Genomic DNA, 21,032 nt, shown 5'->3' with positions numbered 1-21,032 from the left:
AGGAGCACAGCAGAGAGCCAGAGCTGCCCAACCAGGGATGGAGAATGACCCGGGCCTTGGCGGGGGAGAATCGGAAACGGTGGGTCTGGAAGGTGCCTGGGAACCCTCATTTTCAGAGCAGAAGCCCTGGGGGTGAGGGTTCAGCTGCATCTTCTGTCTCCTCAGTAGCCTGCACAGGGCTGGGCCCAGGCCAGAGGCTCAGTACTGCACCCGGGCCTATCTGTCCACTGCTAAGGCCTCGATGGGGCCATGGCCCCCTCCCCCACAACCACAGGACCCCTGGGCTGGCTAGAGGGGGCCATGGAGATCTGAGCTGAGCGGTCATGGGACCCCGGGCTCCCCGCTTCACTGAGCGTCCTCTGTGTTCAGCTCACAGATCAGGAGACTGAAGCTCAGGAGACGGCGAGGACTTTTGCCCACACAGGCCCCTCGGTGGTCACTAGGCCCTGCAGGGGGCCCACTGCTCCTTGAAGCACTAGGGAGGGCGGGTGGGCTGTGAGCAGAGGGATCCCGGCGCCCCCCACCCGCCAGCTTCTGGGACCAGAGCCCTGTAGACTTTGGTAAGAGGCCCAGTGCAGGCTGGCTGCTGCGTCGGTGCGTGTCTGAATGAATGAGTGAATGAATGAGTGGGTGGGTGGGCACATGCAGGCCCTCAACACTCAAGTCCACATCGAGGCCCTTCGGCCACCTTTATTAAGAGATACACGGGGTTTGTTTTCACCACCTGCAGATGGCGGGAGTGGGGGTGGGCGTTTGAGCTGTGAGGGCTGCGCCGTCACCAGGGGCCGGCTCAGGGGCTCCGGACTCCATGACCGACGCACTCATGGCACGCAGGGCCAGCTTCCGGGGCCACATCATGACCTGGCCGCGAGCTAGTGATACGAGATCAGGTGTCGTGGGTGTGTCTGTGGTGCATGGACACGTGTCCCTACCTACGGTAAGTGCACAGATAGGAGCATCAAGACATCAACGGGAAAAGCCGACTTCAGTCACAGCCACAGACCCCGCCCCAGAGACCCCACATCTACCGAGGGTCTAGGGCAGTGGGGCATCCACTCTGCCCTCTCTCAGAGCACCATCCTGAGTGACACCATTCTGTCTGTTCCGGGGTGGGTCCTCCAGGACAGTCTCATCCAGCTGAGAGGGCGGAACGACCACATCTGTTTCTTAGATGGGGAAACCGAGGCTCAGAAATTATGGCCCGAGGTCCAGGAGCCCCAGAGAAGGGTCTGAGGCTGCCCTGTCTGGCTTTGAGTCCAGGTCCTTGTTCAGAGCCCAGCCTGAGGGGCCTTAGCATTTGCTAGACTCTGAGCCCACTCCTGAGCAGGGGTAGGGACTGCGCTGACCCCTGGACATCCCTGGCCGGCAGCAAAGCTCCTCTGCCCAGAGCAGACCATGTCATGGGAGCTCTGTGGGGGAGGAAGTCCCCTCTGTGCTGGCCCTGTTTCCCTGGGGTTGGTGGCCCTTGGGCACTGGGAGGGCTGCCTGGCTGATGACCAGGCTTGTGGGGGCAAAGTTTGGCAGGAAGTGCAGCGAATGGGCCTGACTCCCCTGGGCCCCGTTCTTGGTGAGCCGAAGGGTCCTGTGGTTGGAGAGGGATTTTGTGGGGTTCAAGGAACCCATCAACTCAACAGCCAGATCCAAGCGACTGCAGATACTGTAGCATTCGACTCTCATTTCTCAGACGGGGAAACTGAGTCCAGAGAAGGCAAAGTGGCTGAATACAGCCCAAGACCAGGTGTCCGGGTCCCGGGTCGACACGGCCAGTGCAGGCAGCCAGCCCAGAGCCCATTTCCCTGGGGCAAAGGCTGCTCTGAGACAGGGAAATCCCTTGAAGAAAAGGCTGACTTTTGCTTCCTGTGGCTCCCAGCTCCTGGCTGGTCCCAGCCAGCTTCTCCTGGGACTGTCTTCTCTTAGGCTTAGGCGACCTTCTTAAGCCAGGGGCCTGGCTAGTCATGTGCTCTGTGGAGCCTGGATCCTAGAGACCAAGGAGGCGCCAGCTTTTTCAACTGCTTGGAGGCCGGGGCCAGGGCTGCCGCCACCAGAAGGTGACAAATGAGTCTGTGCCTCAGCCCAGGGCTGCCGGCCAGCGGTGCCTGGACACACCGCTCCTTCTCACCTGAAGCCTGAGTTCCCGGGACCTGGCATCTTACTCAGAGACCAGGCACCATCGCCCCTGTCCCACACTCCCCTTCTCAAGGCCCCACCCTGAAGCCAGCTCTGGGCCTGGTTCCAGACCTCAGCCTGCACAGCCACAAGCAAAGCACACGGAATGCGCACCCCATCCTGGCCACGGCCACTTGGGCAGGTGCTGGAGACCAGGCCCCTGATCCGGCGTCCCTTCTGCTGAGCCCGAGAGGCCACAGCTGAAGATCTTGAGGCTGAGGCCTGAGCCCCCTCCCATGTGGTGTCCTGGCAGAGCCCCTGGGCCTTGGCCTGGGTGAGGATGGGAGGGACAAAGGGAGGCTGGGGTCTGGGCCATTCCAGGCCAGCCCATTTTTGTCCTTTTTGGGCTTGTGGTCCCCTCTGGGGGCTGCAGCTGCCTGCGGCGAGGGTGGTGGGAGGGACTCCCCACGGCGATGGGCCCCCAGCTTGCCAGGCCTGAAGGGGTGAGTCAGGGAGCTTTCTTGGAACTGCCTGAGGGAGGGGGGCATGGGTCTGCATGGCAGGGTCTGCACGTGAGGCCCAAAGCCACGGAGCCTGCGGGACTGGGGCTGGACTCCCCGAGCTAGACAGAGGGGGTGCAGGCCTCAGAGATGTGGACATGGGAACAGCAGCCGGGCCGCCGGAGGCCCGGCCACACCCAGCACCTTTCATTTCCTTCTCTGGAACCATCCATTAGTCTGAGAACAAAGAAAACTGCCTTCTGCTGCACACTAATTTTTCCTTGTTAGAGGCCCTTTTCCTATCTGGGAGAGGAGCGCTCTCTTGTTCTGGCTTTCAAAGAGGAGATGGGGGAGGGGTGGGGAGGAATTGGGGACAGGCCCGGGAGACACTAATGAGAAACACGGGTTGGGGGGTGGGAGGGGGGTCCCAGGCCTCAGACTCCAGTGCAGGCTGGCCTCTGCCTGACCCCCATCAAGGCTCCCGGGTGGGGGCTGCTCTGTCTGTCGCGGGCAAGGACCCATGGCCAGGCTCCTCCTGGACATGTTCCAGGGCGCACAGCCTAGTACAGCGTCTCGCGGGTGGCATTGCTGGAGAGGGTGTGGTTGCTGGACACGCTGTTAGCCTTCCTCGAGAAGGCTGGCCTCTTCCTCCTGCGCCGCCACACTGGGCAGAGGCAGGCCAGTGTGGCCAGGAAGATGTGGCGGAAGTTGGCAGAGACGAGGTTGTACAGGATGGGGTTGATGGTGGAGCTGACGTAGAAGAGTGCGTTGGTCACCATGTAGAAGTAGTGGTAGAAGTCATAGAAGAACCTGCGGGGAGAGGGAGGCGCTCAGATCCCAGAGAGAACTCTTGAGGGCCCCAAGGCAGGGTGACAGCCGGGGCCACAGCGGCTGAGGGACGTGGTGGCTCAGACACTAATTAAAACACCACTTGAGAATGGTTGTTTGGGGACATTTCATAACAAGCTCCAGGGTCTGGCTTCTCCTGAGCAGCTGCAAGTTCTGGTCGTGCTCCCGCCCAGCCTGGGCTTCTTCTTCTTTTTTTTTTTTTGAGACGGAGTCTCACTTTGTCTCCCAGGCTGGAGTGCAGTGGCGCGATCTCGGCTCACTGCAAGCTCCACCTCCCGGGTTCACGCCATTCTCCTGCCTCAGCCTCCCGAGTAGCTGGGACTACAGGCGTGAGCCACCACACCCAGCTAAGTTTCGTATTTTTAGTTGAGACAGGGTTTCACCATGTTGGCCAGGATGATCTCAAACTCCTGACCTCGTGATCCACCTGCCTTGGCCTCCCAAAGTGCTGGGATTATAGGCATGAGCCACTGTACCCAGCCCATCATTTTTACTTTTTTTTTTGAGACGGAGTCTCATTCTGTCACCCAGGCTGGAGTGCAGTGGTGCAATCTCGGCTCACTGCAAGCTCTGCCTCCCGGGTTCACACCATTCTCCTGCCTCAGCCTCCCAAGTAGCTGGGACTATAGGCACCCCCCACCACGCCTGGCTAATTTTTTGTATTTTTGGTAGAGACGGGGTTTCACCGTGTTAGCTAGGATGGTCTCGATCTCTTGACCTCGTGATCCACCCGCCTCAGCCTCCCAAAGTGCTGGGATTACAGGCGTGAGCCACCGCGTCCCACCCAGCCTGGGCTTCTTTAGGTGGAGTGTGGGCTCTGCTTGTCCGTCCCTGCCTCTCCTTGCAGCTGCCTGCATTGCCCTTCGCAGCTCTGTGCATCCAAGGGTCCAGGGCTTGGCTGGTCCCGGCCTAACCAAACAGCCAGGGCAGGAACCCCCTCCACACCTCCCCAGCAGCCACACACCTTGCCCTCAGCTTGTTGCCTCCCCCCACAGTGATCTCACTCCCTCCCCAGGCAGCTCAATTACCACCAGGCAGCCCTGAGTTTCAGAAGCTTTTGCGGGGGCCACACTCTGTTCCCCGTGCCTTCTCCTCCTCATTGGTCCTAGGTGCGCCCTCCCCAGTGGTTGTCACTGGAAGGAACCTTTTATTCTGGGATCTGGCAGCCCCACTGCACAGAAAAGGGCTCACAAGTGGGCCCCAAGCTGCCATCTCAGGATGGCCAGCTGGCAAGGCTGGCCTCTGGCTGGTGCCTGGGGCCTTGGATTTTGGGAAGGCTCTGCCATTTTTGGGTGAGAGGGGCTCCCTGCCCCTGAACTGTTGGTGCAAACAGTAGGGGTTTTGCCAGGCAGTGGGTGCCCCTGTGATAGGCCCCCATATCGTCCTGTGAGGCTCCTCTGGGAGGGGGCCCTGGAAGCTGCATCTGGTCTCCCGCTGACCCCACTCCATGTGTCTTTTCCCTTTGCTGACTTTGCTGTATAAGCAAAGCTTTGTCAGTATTGGCGCTCTTGCTGCGGTAAGTCACAGCCCTGAGTATAACTCCAGGCTGAGCCCTGTGGGTCCAACCTGGGTGGCCTTGGGGCTCTGACAGCTGCCATATGAGGAGGTGACACCCCCACCATGTCCCCAGCAGAGCCAGGGATGTCTCTCTTTCACCTTCGGGAAACTGCCTGGGCCATCTCTCTTAGGACCAACTTTCTTTCTCTGCACCAGTCTGGCCTGAATAGCCCCTGCCTTGAACCTGTCCCTCCATGGCCTTCTCCCAGCCCCAGTCACAGCACAACCCTGCCCAGGGGGTCGCCGGGGGACTCACCACACCCCTGACCTGAGTGGATCCCCTCAGCAGTGCCTGCCACACCCACCATCTGTTTTGGGAGCACTTACGTGTTCAGCACCCAACTTCCCGGTTCCCAGTACTCACGGAGTCCACTGCTCATCCGAGATGTAGCAGAACATGAGGCGCCGCACATGGTAGGGCAGCCAGCAGACCACAAAGGCGATGACCACTGCACCTGAGGCACAGAGGCGTGGGCTCAGAGACCCACTGCACCTGAGGCACAGAGGCGTGGGCTCAGAGACCCACTGCACCTGAGGCACAGAGACATGGGCTCAGAGACCCACTGCACCTGAGGCACAGAGATGTGGGCTCAGAGACAGGACATGGGCTCAGAGACCCACTGCACCTGAGGCACAGAGGCGTGGGCTCAGTGGGGGAGACATGGGCTCAGAGACCAGACACAGGCTCAGAGAGGGAGAGACGTGGGCTTGGGGAGGGAGATATAAGCTCAGAGACAGGACACAGGCTCAGAGACAGGACACAGGCTCAGAGAGGGAGAGACATGGGCTGAGGGAGGTAGACACTGGCTCAGAGACATGGGCTTAGAGACACAGAGATATGGCCTCAGAGACAGAGAGATATGGCCTCAGAGAAGGAGACGCATGGCCTGAGGGAGATGCAGGGAGACATCCCATGTTCATGGATTGGAAGACTTAATATTGTTAAGGTGTCAGTACTACCCAAAGCACTCTACAGATTCAATGCAATCCATATCAGATTTCAAGAATGCTTTTGGCAGAAATAGAAAAATCTATGCTAAAATTCATATGAAATCTTAAAGGATCCTGGACAGCCAAAACAATCTTGTAAGAAAATAAAGTTGGAGGTCTTACACTTCTTGATTTCAAAACTTACTACAAAGTTACAGTGTGGTGCTGGCATAAAGATAGACACGTAGACCAAGGGAATAGACTAGAAATCTCAGAAACGAACCCTTACCTTTATGGTCAAGTGATCTTCACCAAGACCATTCAGTGGGGAAAGGACAGTCTATTCAACAAAGGGTGTTAGGAAAACGGGACATCCACTTGTATGAAGGTGGATCCTCCCCTCACACCATATACAAAAATGGACTTGAAGTGGATTAAAGACCTGAACATAAGAACTAAAACCATAAAACTCCTAGGAGAAAACATAATTACTTTACAACATTGATTTTGGCAATGATTTCTTGGGTATGACACCAAAAGCACAGGCCACAAAAGAAAAAAGTAGATAAACTGAACAACATAAACACTGAATTTCTGTGTATCAAAGGATGCCATCAGGAGAGTGGAAGTCAGCTCACAAAAAGGGAGAAAATATTTGCAAATCACATCTGATAATGAGTTAACCTTGAGAGTATAACTCCTAAAACTCAACATGAAAACAAACAATCCAATTCACAAATGGGCAAAGGACTCAGACATTTCTCCAAAGAAGATACAAATGGTCAACAAGCACATGAAAGATGTTATTAATCATTAATCTTAAATCACTGGAGAAATGCAAATCAAAACCACAACGAGATGCCACCTCAAATCTATTAGGATGGCTACTATTAAAACAACAGGCACACACTGGGCCCAGGACACACCTTGGATGTTGGCAAGCCAGCCGTCCTGAGCTGGGGCTGGTCCTCAGGGTTCCGACAGGATGGGCGTTGCCCTGCTGTGGGCTTCGCCAGCCCTGAGAGCTCCGTGTCCAAAGCCCTTGCTGGTTCCCATGAGCAGGGAAGGCTGAGCCCAGAGCCAGGCTCTCTTAGGGTAATGTGCTTGGCTATGGGCCTCTCCTGTGACTGGCCACACCCTCGAACAAGCCCTGAAAATGGGCCAGCACCAGGGAGGAGCTCAAGCCAAATGCTTCAGGCAAACCAAACTGAAGACCTGGGTCTCAGGCATGAAAGGGCTTCATTCTCTCCAGTTCCCATCACACTCTCCAAGCCCTGTGTGGTTGGCAGCGTCTGCCCTGCCCCTGCCCCGCCTTCTTGCCAAGCACCTCCCACCACAGGGCCTTTGCTCCAGCCATCCCCTCGCCTGCAGCTCTGTTGCCCAGATGGGCTCCTGGTCCTTGGGACTTGCAGGATGCCACCTGCTCTGAGAGCCCCTCCCAGCTGCCAGATGTAGTCAGGGGTGGTGGTGGTGGTATTTTTTTCTTCATGCTCATCACTGGCTGAAGGTGCCTGGTGCCTGTGTTTGTGTCCTTGGTGGAGCCCCTGTTCCCCCAGAGTGCAGGGATGCCCCTGCCTCTGCTGCCTCCATGCCTGTGAGCAAGAATAGGCAAGACCCAGGGTGGGCACTCAGCCAACTGCTGAGCAAATGAATAAGTGAGCACGTGAGCAAGTGGACAGATGGACAGAGAGATGGATAGATGGAGGGAGGGAGGAATGGAACAAGGGAGGGAAGGAGGGATGGAAGGAGGGATGGATGGATGGAATGAGGGATGGAGGGAGGGAGGGATGATGGATGGAGGGAGGGAGGATGGATGGAGGGAGGGAATGATGGAGGGAGGGAGGATGGAGGGAGGGAGAGAAGGAGGGAAGGAATGAGGGATGGAGGGAGGGAGGGAGGGAGGATGGAGGGAGGGAGGATGGAGGGAGGGAGTGATGGAGGGAGGGAGGGATGGAGGGAGGGAGGGAGGATGGATGGAGGGAGGGAGGATGGAGGGAGGGAGTGATGGAGGGAGGGAGGGATGGAGGGAGGGAGGATGGAGGGAGGGAGGGATGGAGGGAGGATGGAGGGAGGGAGTGATGGAGGGAGGGAGGGATGGATGGAGGGAGGGAGGATGGATGGAGGGAGGGAGGATGGAGGGAGGGAGGATGGAGGGAGGGAGGGATGGAGGGAGGGAGGATGGATGGAGGGAGGGAGGGACAATGGATGGATGAATGGAGGGAGGGAGAGAGGGAGGGATGGAATGAGGGATGGATGGGGGAGGGATGGAATGAGGGATGGAGGGAGGGAGGATGGATGGAGGGAGGGAGGGAGGGTGGATGGAGGGAGGGAGGAAGGAAGGGAGGGAGAGGTAGAGGAGTGAATGGAGGGAAGGAGGGAGAGAAGGATGGATGGAGGGAGAGGTAGAGGAGTGAATGGAGGGAAGGAGGGAGAGAAGGATGGATGGAGGGAGAGGTAGAGGAGTGAATGGAGGGAAGGAGGGAGAGAGGGATGGATGGAGGGAGAGGTAGAGGAGTGAATGGAGGGAAGGAGGGAGAGAAGGATGGATGGAGGGAGAGGTAGAGGAGTGAATGGAGGGAAGGAGGGAGAGAAGGATGGATGGATGGAGGGAGGGATGAAGGGAGGAGGGAGGGGTGGAGGGATAGAAGGAGGAAGGGATGGATGGATGGAGAGAAGGAAGGATGGATGGATGGAGGGAGGGAAGGATAGATGGATGGATGGATGGAGGGATGGAGTGCAGAATGGCACTCACCCCTCGGGGGAGCTGGCACCCTTGGGTCTTGGCCTGACAGCTCCATCCCTATGTCTTTAAACCTTGCCCAGGCTTGGGGTGGTTCAGTGCTCGCTGCCTTTGCTAGCCCTGGCCTGCCTCCCGCCCCTGGAGGACCCAGAGGTTACGTACGTAGGACGCGCACGCCGTGCCGCAGGGCCTGGACCCTGCCAGGCTCGATGGCCATGCTGAATGTGCTGTGCTCGCCCCCGACCGTGCACACTTGGCCCTGCTCGGCCGCCTGGCGTACCATGACGGTCAGCTTGTTGGCGATGATGGTGTTCAGGACCGAGATGACCACCATGGGGAATATGAAGGACATGAAGGTGTTGACCTGCAGGAGAGGAAGGGCGAGGCTGTCAGAGCCAGCAGCGGGACTCATGCACCCTCAGCTGGGATGCCTGCCGTGCTGATTGGGGTGTCAGGCCTGCTCAGTGTGAGGTGCTCAGTCAACACAAGTTCAGGAGGTCCGGCCCTATCCCGGCTGCCCGGAAGACATGGCCACCCCTGGCTGCTGTTGTAAGCTGGCCCTCAGCCTGCCCCTGACCCTGCCTCTGACTGGGAAGAAGTTTGCAGACTCCCCCACTTTCATGAGCCCCTCCCGAGGGTCCCGCCTGTACACAGCAAGGAACACAACCACTGGGGTGTCCCAGCTGTGGCAAAGGCCCTAGGCTCTAGGTTCCCAGGTCTGGACATGTTGTGTGCATGGCTGAGGCCCACAAGCACGTGGCTGCCCCACCCCAAGGCCCGTCTTGTGGGAGAGCCAAGCCCTGGCCTTGTAGCTGTGTGCAGACAGTTCTCCTAGGTCCCGACAGCTCACACTAATAGAGGCCCCTTCCTCCCTCCCACCCCAGCTACCTCTCAGGGCATTGAAAGGTATAGGGCCCCTGTTATCAGCACCTGGAGCCCCCACTCCCCACCTCTAGCTTCCACATCAACCCCCAAGGCTGGGTCATCATAGCTACCCTGCACCTGATCCGAGTCCTGGACAGGGTAGAGGTCCTGCCCAAAGACTCCGGCGCAAGGGGGGCTGTGCCTGGATTTGAGCCTGGCCTGAGCTGAGTCCCGCTCCTTCTGCGACTCCTGGCTGAGACGTGACTCTGTAGGCACTGGCAGGGTGGCTGTGACTTCCCCAGATGGGCAGTGGCCTAGCCTCCTCCTCAACCAGAGCTGCTGCTCAGAACAGGAAGGGGACATGTCTGCGGACTGGCAGCAGCAGAACCAGCCAGGACGGCCATGGCCCGGCTTCCAATGGAGAAACCGGCACCCCTCCCTGGGGCAGTGGAATAACAGCCATCAGTGGCTTTAAAATCTTCCTTGGCCTTCGGTTCTTTGTAAGATGCTCTTCTCTGCAAGCCAGATCTTGGCGTCTTTGGCTCCCACACTTGCGGGTTCGATCCTGTGCCGGGGATGGGGGCTGCCCCCTCTCTGCCAAGCTGCCCGGGATCCTCATGCTGAATTTCTGATTCCAAGAAGCTTTTGGGTGTCTTGGAGAAGCGGCCTGTACTAGCTCTGTGGCTGGTGGCTGTGATTGCGGTAGAAAGTCCAGGGGTATCTGCCGTGGGATTCCCTGGGCTGGGCTGCAGGGGCCACCTCCCTCCCAACCTCCTGCCACAAGGGAGGGCAGAGCCACATGGCCTCAACAGTCCAAGTCAGGATGGTCCCGGTGAGGACAATCCTCGCCGTGTCTCGCTAATGAAGGCGGCGGTGGCCATGGGACAGGGCAGCCACTGAGAGGTGCTGGGGTCGTGGGAATGTCGGCAGGTTTTCTCCCTGGCCCCCTCTGGGCACCGGCTGAGGCACCTCTGGAGGTCCTTCCTGCTCCCATCGAAGCTCCCGGCTCCACTCAGAAGCACTCAGAGGCCTTCAGGAAGGAGGCGGCCTGAGTTTACCCTCACATTCCATTTGAGCAGAGTTCTGCTAACAGATCAGAGGACATGCATGGAGAGGGGGCACTCAAACCCCTGGGAGGCAGCGTCCTGCACCTGCCAGCCCAGCGCCCCTTGCTCCTGCCACCTGTGTGGGCTCCTGAGAGCCACCATCACCACTGCTGACCCTGGCTGGGTGGCGGGTCTGTTCTGCCCTCCCCTGCTTGGGCGTCCGGATCTGAGGCCGTCCCGCGTCCCTCCTGTTCTCCTGCTCTGGCCGAAGTCCACCTTCTGCAGGACAACAAGGTGCTGGTGAGACTGGGGGCAGGTGGAAACTCCCTCTTCCCACTCCGGCTGCTGGGAGCGGGGACAGGGGAGGCCAGGCCCAGCCTCAGGAGACAAACCCATTCCCTGTGAGTCACCGCAGCCCGGGGATAGTTTAAACAGCACCAATGTATCCAACACAGATTTTAAATGTCAAAACATTTAAAATACCAACCTCACCGACACGGGCTGGCTGCAAAAATAGCTACCTCTGGGGGCTGGTGGGTTGTAGGGTCTGGCCCCGGCCCCCTGGCTGCCCCCGTTGGAGGATCCTGCCGTTTCCAGAGGGAGGGAGCAGAGTCTGCCGCAGGGCCACGTGTGGGGACAGAGGCGGGGCCTTGCAGAGGAAGTCTGGCCCTCCCCCGCCTCCCCCACCTGCCCACCCTGGAGACTGAAGCCGAGTAGGATTGGGGGGTGAGGGGAATGCACCCCGACTCCTGGGGCCAGCCTTCTCTTCCCAGACACACAGCTGGAAGCAGGGGCTTTGGCTTGCGCCGTCCTTTCCTGTAATCTCTCCCGCTCTGGGTAAGGAGCTGCCCCTCACCTCCACAACAAGCAAAGGGAGCACGTCCATCGGCAGCGCGGGGACTCGGAGGAAAGCCTGCGATGCTGCTGGGGGTGAGGGGAGGTGAGGGGAGGACTGAGCCAGGGGAAGGACAGGCCCCTTCCTGGACAGAAGGACCCGTTGAGATCATGTCTATACATCCAGTCCCTATAAAACACGAGAGCTGTTGTGCATAGACACACGGACTCTACAGTTCAAGTGGGAAATAGTCTCAGAATGGCCAGAAAGGCTCTTGAAAGGCAGGTCACTAGGACAAGGGAGCGTCAGCCTTGCCAGCCACTGGGATGTACCTGAGTGTCACTGAGAGTGACCTTAATGAGGAGAATTTGGCATCGACAGTGCCAGATCAGACAGAAGCTCCATCTGTGATGGAGACAGCATCCAGATCATCGGGGAGAAGACTGGCCACCCAGGCATGGCGCTGGACAGCTGACGGCCTGGACCACAGGAAGCTGGGTCCTCAGGGCCCCTGTCCCACCCGCCTCCTTCCCCTGGGGAGCCGTGCACCCTCCATCCCGCTGGCATGTGGCCCAGACCTGGCCAATCAACACATCCCAAAAGGCCTGGGTAGGCCCTCATTGGACAGGTCAGCCAAACATTTGCATCAGTCACATTTGTCTGATGAGGGCCAGCCCCAAACCTTTGCTAGACACCAGCTTTGCCTGGGCTCACTGAGCAGGAAATGCATCCGTGGCCGTCAGTGCCATTTTCCTACCTTTTAGAGAAGACCTGCCTAAGAATGAAGCCAGCACCGGTGAAGCAGGGCACCCCATGACATTGTTTGTGCTCCTGGGTCAAGCTGCGCCTGCAGCTATTATTCTTGGACTTTCAGTGTGTCTTGAGTGAAATAAATATTCCTTTTCTTAAGGGATAAGACAATTTGACTTAGTTCCTGGAGTTCGTACCCTAACTCATAGAGATCTTACCCCAAAAAAATTCCACATGGTGAGAAGATTAAAACCTAAAACCAAAAACCGTAACATTACTATAAGAAATCATGGAAGTTTTAAATTTAAATGTATGTATTTTTAACCCTTTCCCCCAGCTTTATTGAGGGATAATTGACAAATAAAAATTGTATCTATTGGCCAGGTACCGTGGCTCATTCCTGTAATCACAGTATTTTGGGAGACTGAGGCAGGAAGATCCCTTGAGGCCAGGAGTTTGAGACCAGTCTGGGCAACACAGTGAGACCCCATCTCTACAAAAACTAAAAAAAATCACCCAGGCATGCTGGCATATGCCTATAGTGCCAGCTACTTAGGAGGCTGAGATGGGAGGATTGTTTGAGCCCAGGAGTTTGAGGCTACAGTGAGCTATGACGTCGCCACTGCACTCCAGCCTGGGCAACAGAGTGAGACGCCCATCGCAAAAAAATTTGTATCTATTGACTGTACAATGTGATGTTGTCATCTATGTACACATTGTGAAATGATCACCGCCATCGAGCTAATGAAACATCCGTCACCTCACAGAGTTACCCCCATTGATTATGGTGGGAACACAGGATTTATTCTCTGAGGACATTTTGAGTGTGCAATGCAGTATTTTTTTTTTTTTTTTTTTTGAGACAGAGTCTCGCTCTGTTGCCCAGGCTGGAGTGCAGTGGCGTGATCTCGGCTCACTGCAATCTCTGCCTCCTGGGTTCATGCCATTCTCCTGCCTCAGCCTCCTGAGTAGCTGGGACTACATGCGCCCGCCACCATGCCCAGCTAATTTTTTTGTATTTTTAGTAGAGACAGGGTTTCACCATGTTAGCCAGGATGGTCTCGATCTCCTGACCTCGTGATCCGCCCGCCACCATGCCCAGCTATTTTTTTTGTATTTTTAGTAGAGACGGGGTTTCACCATGTTAGCCAGGATGGTCTCGATCTCCTGACCTCATGATCCGCCCCCCTCGGCCTCCCAAAGTGCTGGGATTACAGGCGTGAGCCACCGCGCCCGGCCGCAATGCAGTATTGTTAACTCTGGTCCTCACACCATACCTCAAAGCTCCGGAATGTACTCGCCTTATAACTGAAACTTTGTAGCCCTTGATCATCCTCTCCCCATTCCTCGTTCCCCTCCCCCAGCACTCAGTGCTCTGCTCTCTGTCTTCGCGAGTTTGGCTTTTTCAGATTCCACACATAAGCGAGATCACACGGCATTTGTCTTTCTGCGCCTGGCTTATTTCACTTACCATAATGCCTCCAGGTTCGTTGCGGCTACCACAAATGACAAGATCTGCTTATTTTTCAAGACGGAGCAGCACTCTGCTGTGTATCTGCACCATGCTCTCTCGATCTGCGGCTCTGCTGAGGGACACTTGGGTTGATTCCGTGTCTTGGCGATTGTGAACAGTGCCGCAGCGGACAGGGGCTTGCAGGGATCTTTTCAAGATCCGGATTCCGCTTCCTTTGCATAAATACCCAGAAGTGGGATTGCTGGATCCTACCGTGGTTCTACCTTTAATTTTTCCGAGGAGCCCCCATACTGTTTTCCGTAACAGCTGTACCCATTTAATACATTCTCACCAACAGTGCACCGGGGGCCCCTTTTCGCCACATTGTCCCCACCATGAGTTATCTGCCGGCTTTTTGATGATCGCCATCCTAACAGGTGTACAGTGATAGCTCACTGTGGTTTTGATTTGCAGTTTCCTGATGACTAGTGGTGTTGAGCATCTTTTCAGAAACCCATTGGCCATATGTAGCTCTTCTTTGGAAAAATGTCTACTCAGGCCCCTTTTCCATTTTTAAATGGGTTATTTTTCTCCCATTTTGTAGAGACTGCCTTTTCGTTTTGCTGTTTCTTTTGCTGTGCAGAGACTTTTCAATTTAACGTAGTCTCATTTATGTTGCTTTTGTTGCCTGTGTTTTTGCTGTCATAAAAAAATCACTGCCAAGACCAATGTCAAGAAGCTTTTCTTCTATGTTTTCTCCTAGCAGTGTTATAGTTTCAGGTTTTATGTTTAGATCTTTAATCCACTTTAAGCTGATTTTTTTCGCATGGTGTGAGATAAGGGTACAATTTCAGGCTCTCGAGTAGCTGGGACTACAGGCACCTGCCACCACACCCGGCTAATTTTTTGTATTTTTAGTAGAGACGGGGTTTCACCGTGTTAGCCAGGATGGTCTCGATCTCCTGACCTCATGATCCGCCCGCCTCGGCCTCCCAAAGTGCTGGGATTACAGGCGTGAGCCACTGCGCCTGGCCCACAATTTCATTCTTTTGCATGGGGATATCCAGTTTTCCCATCACTGTTTGAGGAGACTGCTTTTTCCCCATTGTGTATTGGTGCCCTTGTGTCTAAGTCCATTTTATGTTGCTTATGACAGAAGACCTGAAACTGGGTAATTTATAAAGAAAAGTCAGATATTTATCATGGTTATGGAGGCTGGGAAGTCCAAGGCCCAGGGGATGCGACTGGTGAAAGCCTTCTTGCTGGGGGGACTCTCGGAAAAGTTCCGCCGTGGCGTGGGGCGTCGCGTGCAGAGGGGGCAGAGCATGCTAGCTCAGGTCTCTCTTTCTCTTCTTATAAAGCCACCAGCTCCCCTTGTGTGATTGCCCCTTAATCCTTTAACTCATTTATTTATGAATGGATTAATCCATTCATGAGGGTCCAGTCCTCACAGATCCCATCACCTCTGAAAGGCTCTACCTCTCAATCCTGCCACACTGGGGATGACGTTTTAATAAGATTTGGAGGGGACATTCAAACCATAGCACCTTGTCAAAGATGATTTGACTGTACGAAAGTGGGTTTATTTCTGGGCTCTCTGTTCTGTTCCATGGGTCTATGTGGTACTAGTACCATGCTGTTTTGATTACCATAGCTTTGTAATATAAAAGGAAATTAGGAAGTGTGATGCCTCCAGTTTTGTTCCTCTTTCTTAATGTTGCTTTGACTATTTGAGGTCTGTTGTGGTTCACTATGAATCCTAGGATTTTTTTTTCTATTTCTGTGTAAAATGTCATCGAAATTTTGATAGGGATTGCACTGAATCTGTAGATCACTTTGGGTAGTATGAAAATTTTAACAATATGAATTCTTGCAATCCATGAACATGAGGTATCTTTCCATTTATTTGTGCAATTTCTTTCATCATGTTATATTCAGTGTACAGGTCTTTTACTTCCTTGATTAAATTTACTCTTTTTGATGCTATTGTAAATGGGATTGTTTTCTTTCTTTCTTTTTTTTTTTTTGAGACAGATTCTCATTCTTGTTGCCCAGGCTGGAGTGCAATGGCACAATTTTGGCTCACTGCAACCTCCGCCTCTCAGGTTCAAGCAATTCTCCTGCCTCAGCCTCCCAAGTAGCTGGGATTATAGGCACACACCACCACGCCCAGCTAATTTTGTATTTTTAGTAGATACTGGGCTTTGCCATGTTGGCCAGGCTGGTTTCAAACCCCTGACCTCAGGTGATCCACCCGCCTCGGGCTCCCAAACTGCTGGGATTACAGGTGTCAGCCACTGCGCCTGGCCCTCTTGATTTCTTTTTGGGATAATTCATTGCTAGTGTATAGAAACACAACTTATTTTCATATGCCAATTTTGTATCCTGCAACTTTATTGAATGTGTTTATTAGTGCTAACGGTTTTTTTTTGTTTTTGTTTTTGTTTTTGTGGAGTCTTTAGGGTTTTCTATACATAAGTTCATGTCATCTGCAGAGACAATTTTACTTCTTCGTTTCTGATGTGAATGCCTTTTACTGCTTTATCTTGCTTAATGGCTCTGGCTAGGCCTTCCAGGACCATGTTGAGTAGAGCATCCTTGCTTTGCCTGACCTTAGAGAAAAAGCTTTCTACTTCTTACCACTGAGCGTGGTGTTAGCTATGGGTCTGTCATACGTGGCCTTTACACTGAGCGTGGTGTTAGCTGTGGGTCTGTCATACGTGGCCTTTACACTGAGTGTGGTGTTAGCTGTGGGTCTGTCATACGTGGCCTTTACACTGAGCGTGGTGTTAGCTGTGGGTCTGTCATACGTGGCCTTTACACTGAGTGTGGTGTTAGCTGTGGGTCTGTCATACGTGGCCTTTACACTGAGTGTGGTGTTAGCTGTGGGTCTGTCATGCGTGGCCTTTACACTGAGTGTGGTGTTAGCTGTGGGTCTGTCATACGTGGCCTTTACACTGAGTGTGGTGTTAGCTGTGGGTCTGTCATACATGGCCTTTACACTGAGTGTGGTGTTAGCTGTGGGTCTGTCATACGTGGCCTTTACACTGAGCGTGGTGTTAGCTGTGGGTCTGTCATACGTGGCCTTTACACTGAGTGTGGTGTTAGCTGTGGGTCTGTCATACGTGGCCTTTATTGTGTAGCATGCATTCAACACCCAGTTTGTTGAGTGTTTTTATCATGAAAGGATGCTGAGTTTTGTCAAATGCTTTTTCTGTATCAAATGAGATGATCAACTGGCTCTTGTCCTTCCTTCTGTTCGTGTGGTGGATCACATTTACTGATTCACGTGTGCTGAACCGTGTTTGCATCCCAGGGATAAATCCCACCTGCTCATGGTGGATGAGCCTTTCAACATGCTGTTGAATGAAGTTTGCCAGTATTTTGTTGAAGATTTTTGCCTCTTGGTTCTTTTCTCATAGTGTCCTTCTCTGGCTTTGGTATCAGGGTAATGCTGACCTTGTAAGATGAGTTAGAAAGTGTTCCTTCCTCTTCACATTTTCGGAATTGTATAAGGACTGGTGTTAATTCTTCTTTAAATGTTTGTAGCATCCATCGGCGAAGCAACCTGGCCCTGCCCTGGGGTTTTCTTTTCTGGGAGGTTTTTGGTAACTGATTCAATCTCCTTCTTTGTTATTGGTCCTTTCAGATTTTCCATTTCTCACGATTGACTCTAGGAAGCTTGTGAGTTTCTAGGAATGTATCCATTTTTTCCAGGCTGTCCAGCTGGTTTGTATAAAATTGTTCACAGTTTATTATGATCCTTTTGATTTCTGTGGCATCTTGTAAAGTCTCCTCTTTCATTTCTGATTTTAGCTATGTCTTCTCTCTTTTTTCTTGGTTAGTCTAGCTTCCCTCCACCTTTCTCCCTTCCTCCCTCCCACAAACATCACTGCCTTGGAGAAGGCACAGGAGCCCCTGCCGTCAGAGGTCTTGGATCCTGGGGAGGAGAGACCACTGAAAGAACCACCTGCAGTGACTTCAGGGCCAATAAGAGCTACAGACACAGCAATGCTGGCGGCAGCCTGGCTGCAGTAGTGCTGGGGGTTCCGAGAAGGCCTCTGCTTGGAGGTGACTTCTCATCTCTGACCTGATGGCACCCACAAGCCTGCAGGGACCCTGAGCTCTCCTGGCAGACGGTCCAGCAAACTCACAGACCTGAGAACTCAGGGGGTGAGAACTGAACAGGAAGCAGACGGCCAGGCTGGGGTAGTGTGGGGGCCTGGTGGTGACCCGCCGGGCGGCAGCCTTGACCTTCCCCCTGGCTGACCCCTTCTCTGACCCCTGCTAGTGTGGCCCCTGTCCCTGCCCAGGCTGAGCATCTACCTCTCTAGGCGTCTCAGCCCTGGCCACGTAGGGTGGCCTTGAGGGACTTTGTCCAATGGACTCAAGCAGCTTGAAGGCCATGCAGGGCCGGCCAGAGGATGCCTCAGCGCCACTGATGCCACAGCACCCTGGCGCCTTTCGATTTGTCTCTAAAGAGAGCAGGCAGTCACCTGGCCCAGCCCCATGAATATTCTGGGGGACCCGTGGTGGCTGGGACTCCCAGGCTGCCTGACTTTGCAATTCCAAGCAGCAGGGGAGGGTCATGGCCAACAGCAGGGAAGCCCTGGGGACGGCGAGGCTGTTCAGCAGCTGTAGAGAAGGCCATCCAGTCCCAGCGAGGTCCACGCCAAGCTGGATTTGGAGGCGAGACAGAATATGTGTCTCTATCTGTCTTTGTATCTTTCTCCTGTGATGTCTCTGTGTTTTTCTCTGTGTTTTTCTGTGTCTCTGTCTCCTTGTATGTTTTCCTTCCTGTGTCTGTCTCTGTGTCTCTGTTGTGTCTCTCTCTGTATATCTGTGTGTTTTCCTCTGTGTCTCTCTGTCTTTCACTGTTTTCCTGTGTCTGTCTCTGTCTCTGTGTCTCTGTTGTTTCTGTGTCTCTATCTCTGTATCTCTGTGTCTCTGTTCTCCTGTGTCTCTCTCTGTCTGTTTTCCTGAGTCTGTGTCTCTATCTCTATATCTCTGTGTCTCTGTCTCTGTCTCTATCTCTGTCTCTGTTTTCTTGTGTCTCTGTATCTCTGTGTCTCTGTATCTCTGTCTCTGTGTCTCCCTGTGTCTGTTTTCCCCTGTGTGTCTGTTTCTCTGTCTCTGTGTCTCTCTCCATGTCTCTCTGTGTCTCTGCTTTCCTCTCTGTGTCTCTCTCTCTGTCTTTGTGTCGCTGTCTGTCTGGGTCTCCCTCTGAGTCTGGTGTGTGTACCAACATCCTCAGGTGGCAGGAACTGGCTGGGCCACCCGCCCTGGAGCCGGCTGGGTAGCTGGGCTCTGGGCCATGGGCCTCAGTGGCTGGGTCTGAGGTTTTAGGGGTGGATGTTCCAGAGCAGAAGGTCATGGTGGGAGACAGGGGTGTCTGCTGTGACAGCCGTGGTGGTCTGGAGGTGGGGCTGCCTCCATGGGAATCTCATTCGTGCTTCTGGCAGTATCCTCTGCTGTGTGCACCCCTCAGCTGCCACCCCTTGCCTCCTAGCCCTGTCTGGGTCTGGGAATGGCGTTTGAGTGGTTGGTAGGGCCTCAAGCCTCTCGGAAGCAGCCGAGTGCCTGGGGTTTGGTGCCAGAAGCGGGGGCCTGGCTTGTTCCCTGGCCAGCTGTGAGCTCGGCAGGTCCTCCTGGGCCTCAGCCTCATTTCTCTCTTTTTTTTTTGTGAGACTGAGCTTTTCTCTTGTTGCCCAGGCTGGAGTGCAGTGGCGCGATTTCTGCTTATCACAACCTCCGTCTCCCAGGTTCAAGTGATTCTCCTGCCTCAGCCTTCCTGAGTAGCTGGGATTACTTGCCTGTGCCACCATGCCTGGCTAATTTTGTATTTTTTTTTTTTTTTTTTTTTTTTTGAGACGGAGTCTTGTTCTGTCACCCAGGCTGGAGTGCAGTGGTGTGATCTCAGCTCATTGCAAGCTCCACCTCCCGGGTTCACGCCATTCTCCTGCCTCAGTCTTCCCAGCAGCTGGGACTACAGGTGCACGCCGCCATGCCTGGCTAATTTTTTTGTATTTTTAGTAGAGACAGGGTTTCACCATGTTAGCCAGGATGGTCTCGATCTCCTGACCTCATGACCCGCCCACCTCGGCCTCCCAAAGTGCTGGGATTACAAACACGAGCCACTGCGTCCAGCCCCTCATCCTCATTTCTAAAAGAGCGAGCCTAGAGGTGCTGCCTCAGTTCCTGGAGCACCGACTGTGCTCCCTTGGGCGTGGGAAAGGAAGCAAATTGGGGGGCACAGGACCGCGGCTTGGGAGGCTGGGATGGGACACGCTGGGGCGACGGCTGGTGGGGCTGGACCCGTGGGAGGGACAGCCTGGCCTCTGCCCCTCGCATGTGTAATTTTCATGGGGAGGACGGAGGTGGAGTGAAAGGTTAGATAATGAAACAGCAGGTGTGTTAGGGGGATCTGGACGGCGGCGCAGCCTCTGGGTGGTTGGTCTGAGCTTGGCCGTGGAGACCAGGTGGGGAGCGGGAGGGGTGCACACGGTATGCCTGCCCACAGGTGAGGGCACAGCCAGGCAGCAGGAGGGTGCCCCCGACACAGGCTCCAGACAGCCGGCCTCAGCCCCTCGACCTCAGGCAGGGTGTTCTCACCTCGCTCTTCGAGAGCAATTGCTTGTTTTGTATTCTGCCTTTCTCTCTAATTCATCCCATTGTGTTTAGATCAAGAGACAGCCCCAGACTGGCACACTGCTTCCCGGCTCCGCAGCCAGCCTGTGCTGAGTGGGAAGGTGCAAAACCCCTTTTGCTTTGCAGAACCCAGAGGCTTTGTAAGATGGCTGCAGAGGCTGCGGGGTGGGTGGGAGGGGAGGCTCCTGTCCACACCCTCCCAAGGGGGTGACCGCTGGGGTGGCCTTGCTGGGCTGGCAGGGGATCGCCCCCTCCCTGAGCAGATGACCAGCCCCAGCAGGGCCCAGGCTCACGGACGGTCTCTTCTAACCTCCCAGACAGACTCCAGGTGGAGAGGCCCCCGCTAGACCCAGCAAACACTGACTTGGGAGCAACCCTCAGGGTTCTCATGACCCCGACCTGCCTTCCCCACCACAGCTGAGGCCAGGAACGACGGCAGAGTTAATTCAGAAACGCTGTGTGCCAGGGCCGTCAGCACAGGCTTGTTCAAAACCCCAACGATTGGTGAAGAACTCAAAGGCTCACCCTTTGGGGCTGGTCGCCATGTCACGACGCACCCACACCACGGGGCACTCAGCTGACTGGACCGGGGGCAGGGAGCAATGAGGCAATGGGTGGGCCTGAGATGGCCGGGATACGTGTCCAGCAGGGGCGGCTCCGTGCTCCCCTCCCAGCCTGACTCTCTGGATTGGAGCCTACCGAGCTGATTTGGGGAGAGGGCAGGGTAGCTGGGAGGGTCTCAGGTGTGTCCCCA

The 21,032-nt window shown here is 55.0% G+C and overlaps 1 protein-coding gene across 1 annotated transcript in view; it reads right to left on the bottom strand.

The window, feature by feature from the left end:
- Positions 1-659: 659 nt before the first annotated feature.
- The window catches only part of NTSR1 (neurotensin receptor 1), a 54,308-nt gene continuing 33,935 nt past the window's right edge, over positions 660-21,032 (bottom strand). Inside the window, exons 2-4 of the mRNA XM_016938264.3 lie at positions 8,845-9,046; positions 5,377-5,467; positions 660-3,416 (exon numbers count right to left, since the gene is read on the bottom strand). Coding sequence (XP_016793753.3) covers positions 3,167-3,416; positions 5,377-5,467; positions 8,845-9,046 — 543 coding nt within the window. The 3' untranslated portion in view covers positions 660-3,166. The remainder of the gene's footprint in view (positions 3,417-5,376; positions 5,468-8,844; positions 9,047-21,032) is intronic.

Source organism: Pan troglodytes, chromosome 21 (assembly GCF_028858775.2).
Source record: "Pan troglodytes isolate AG18354 chromosome 21, NHGRI_mPanTro3-v2.0_pri, whole genome shotgun sequence".
NCBI classification, from domain to species: Eukaryota; Metazoa; Chordata; class Mammalia; order Primates; family Hominidae; genus Pan; species Pan troglodytes.
Note: the sequence above shows the minus strand (reverse complement) of the source record. Positions and strands in the feature narration are given on the sequence as shown.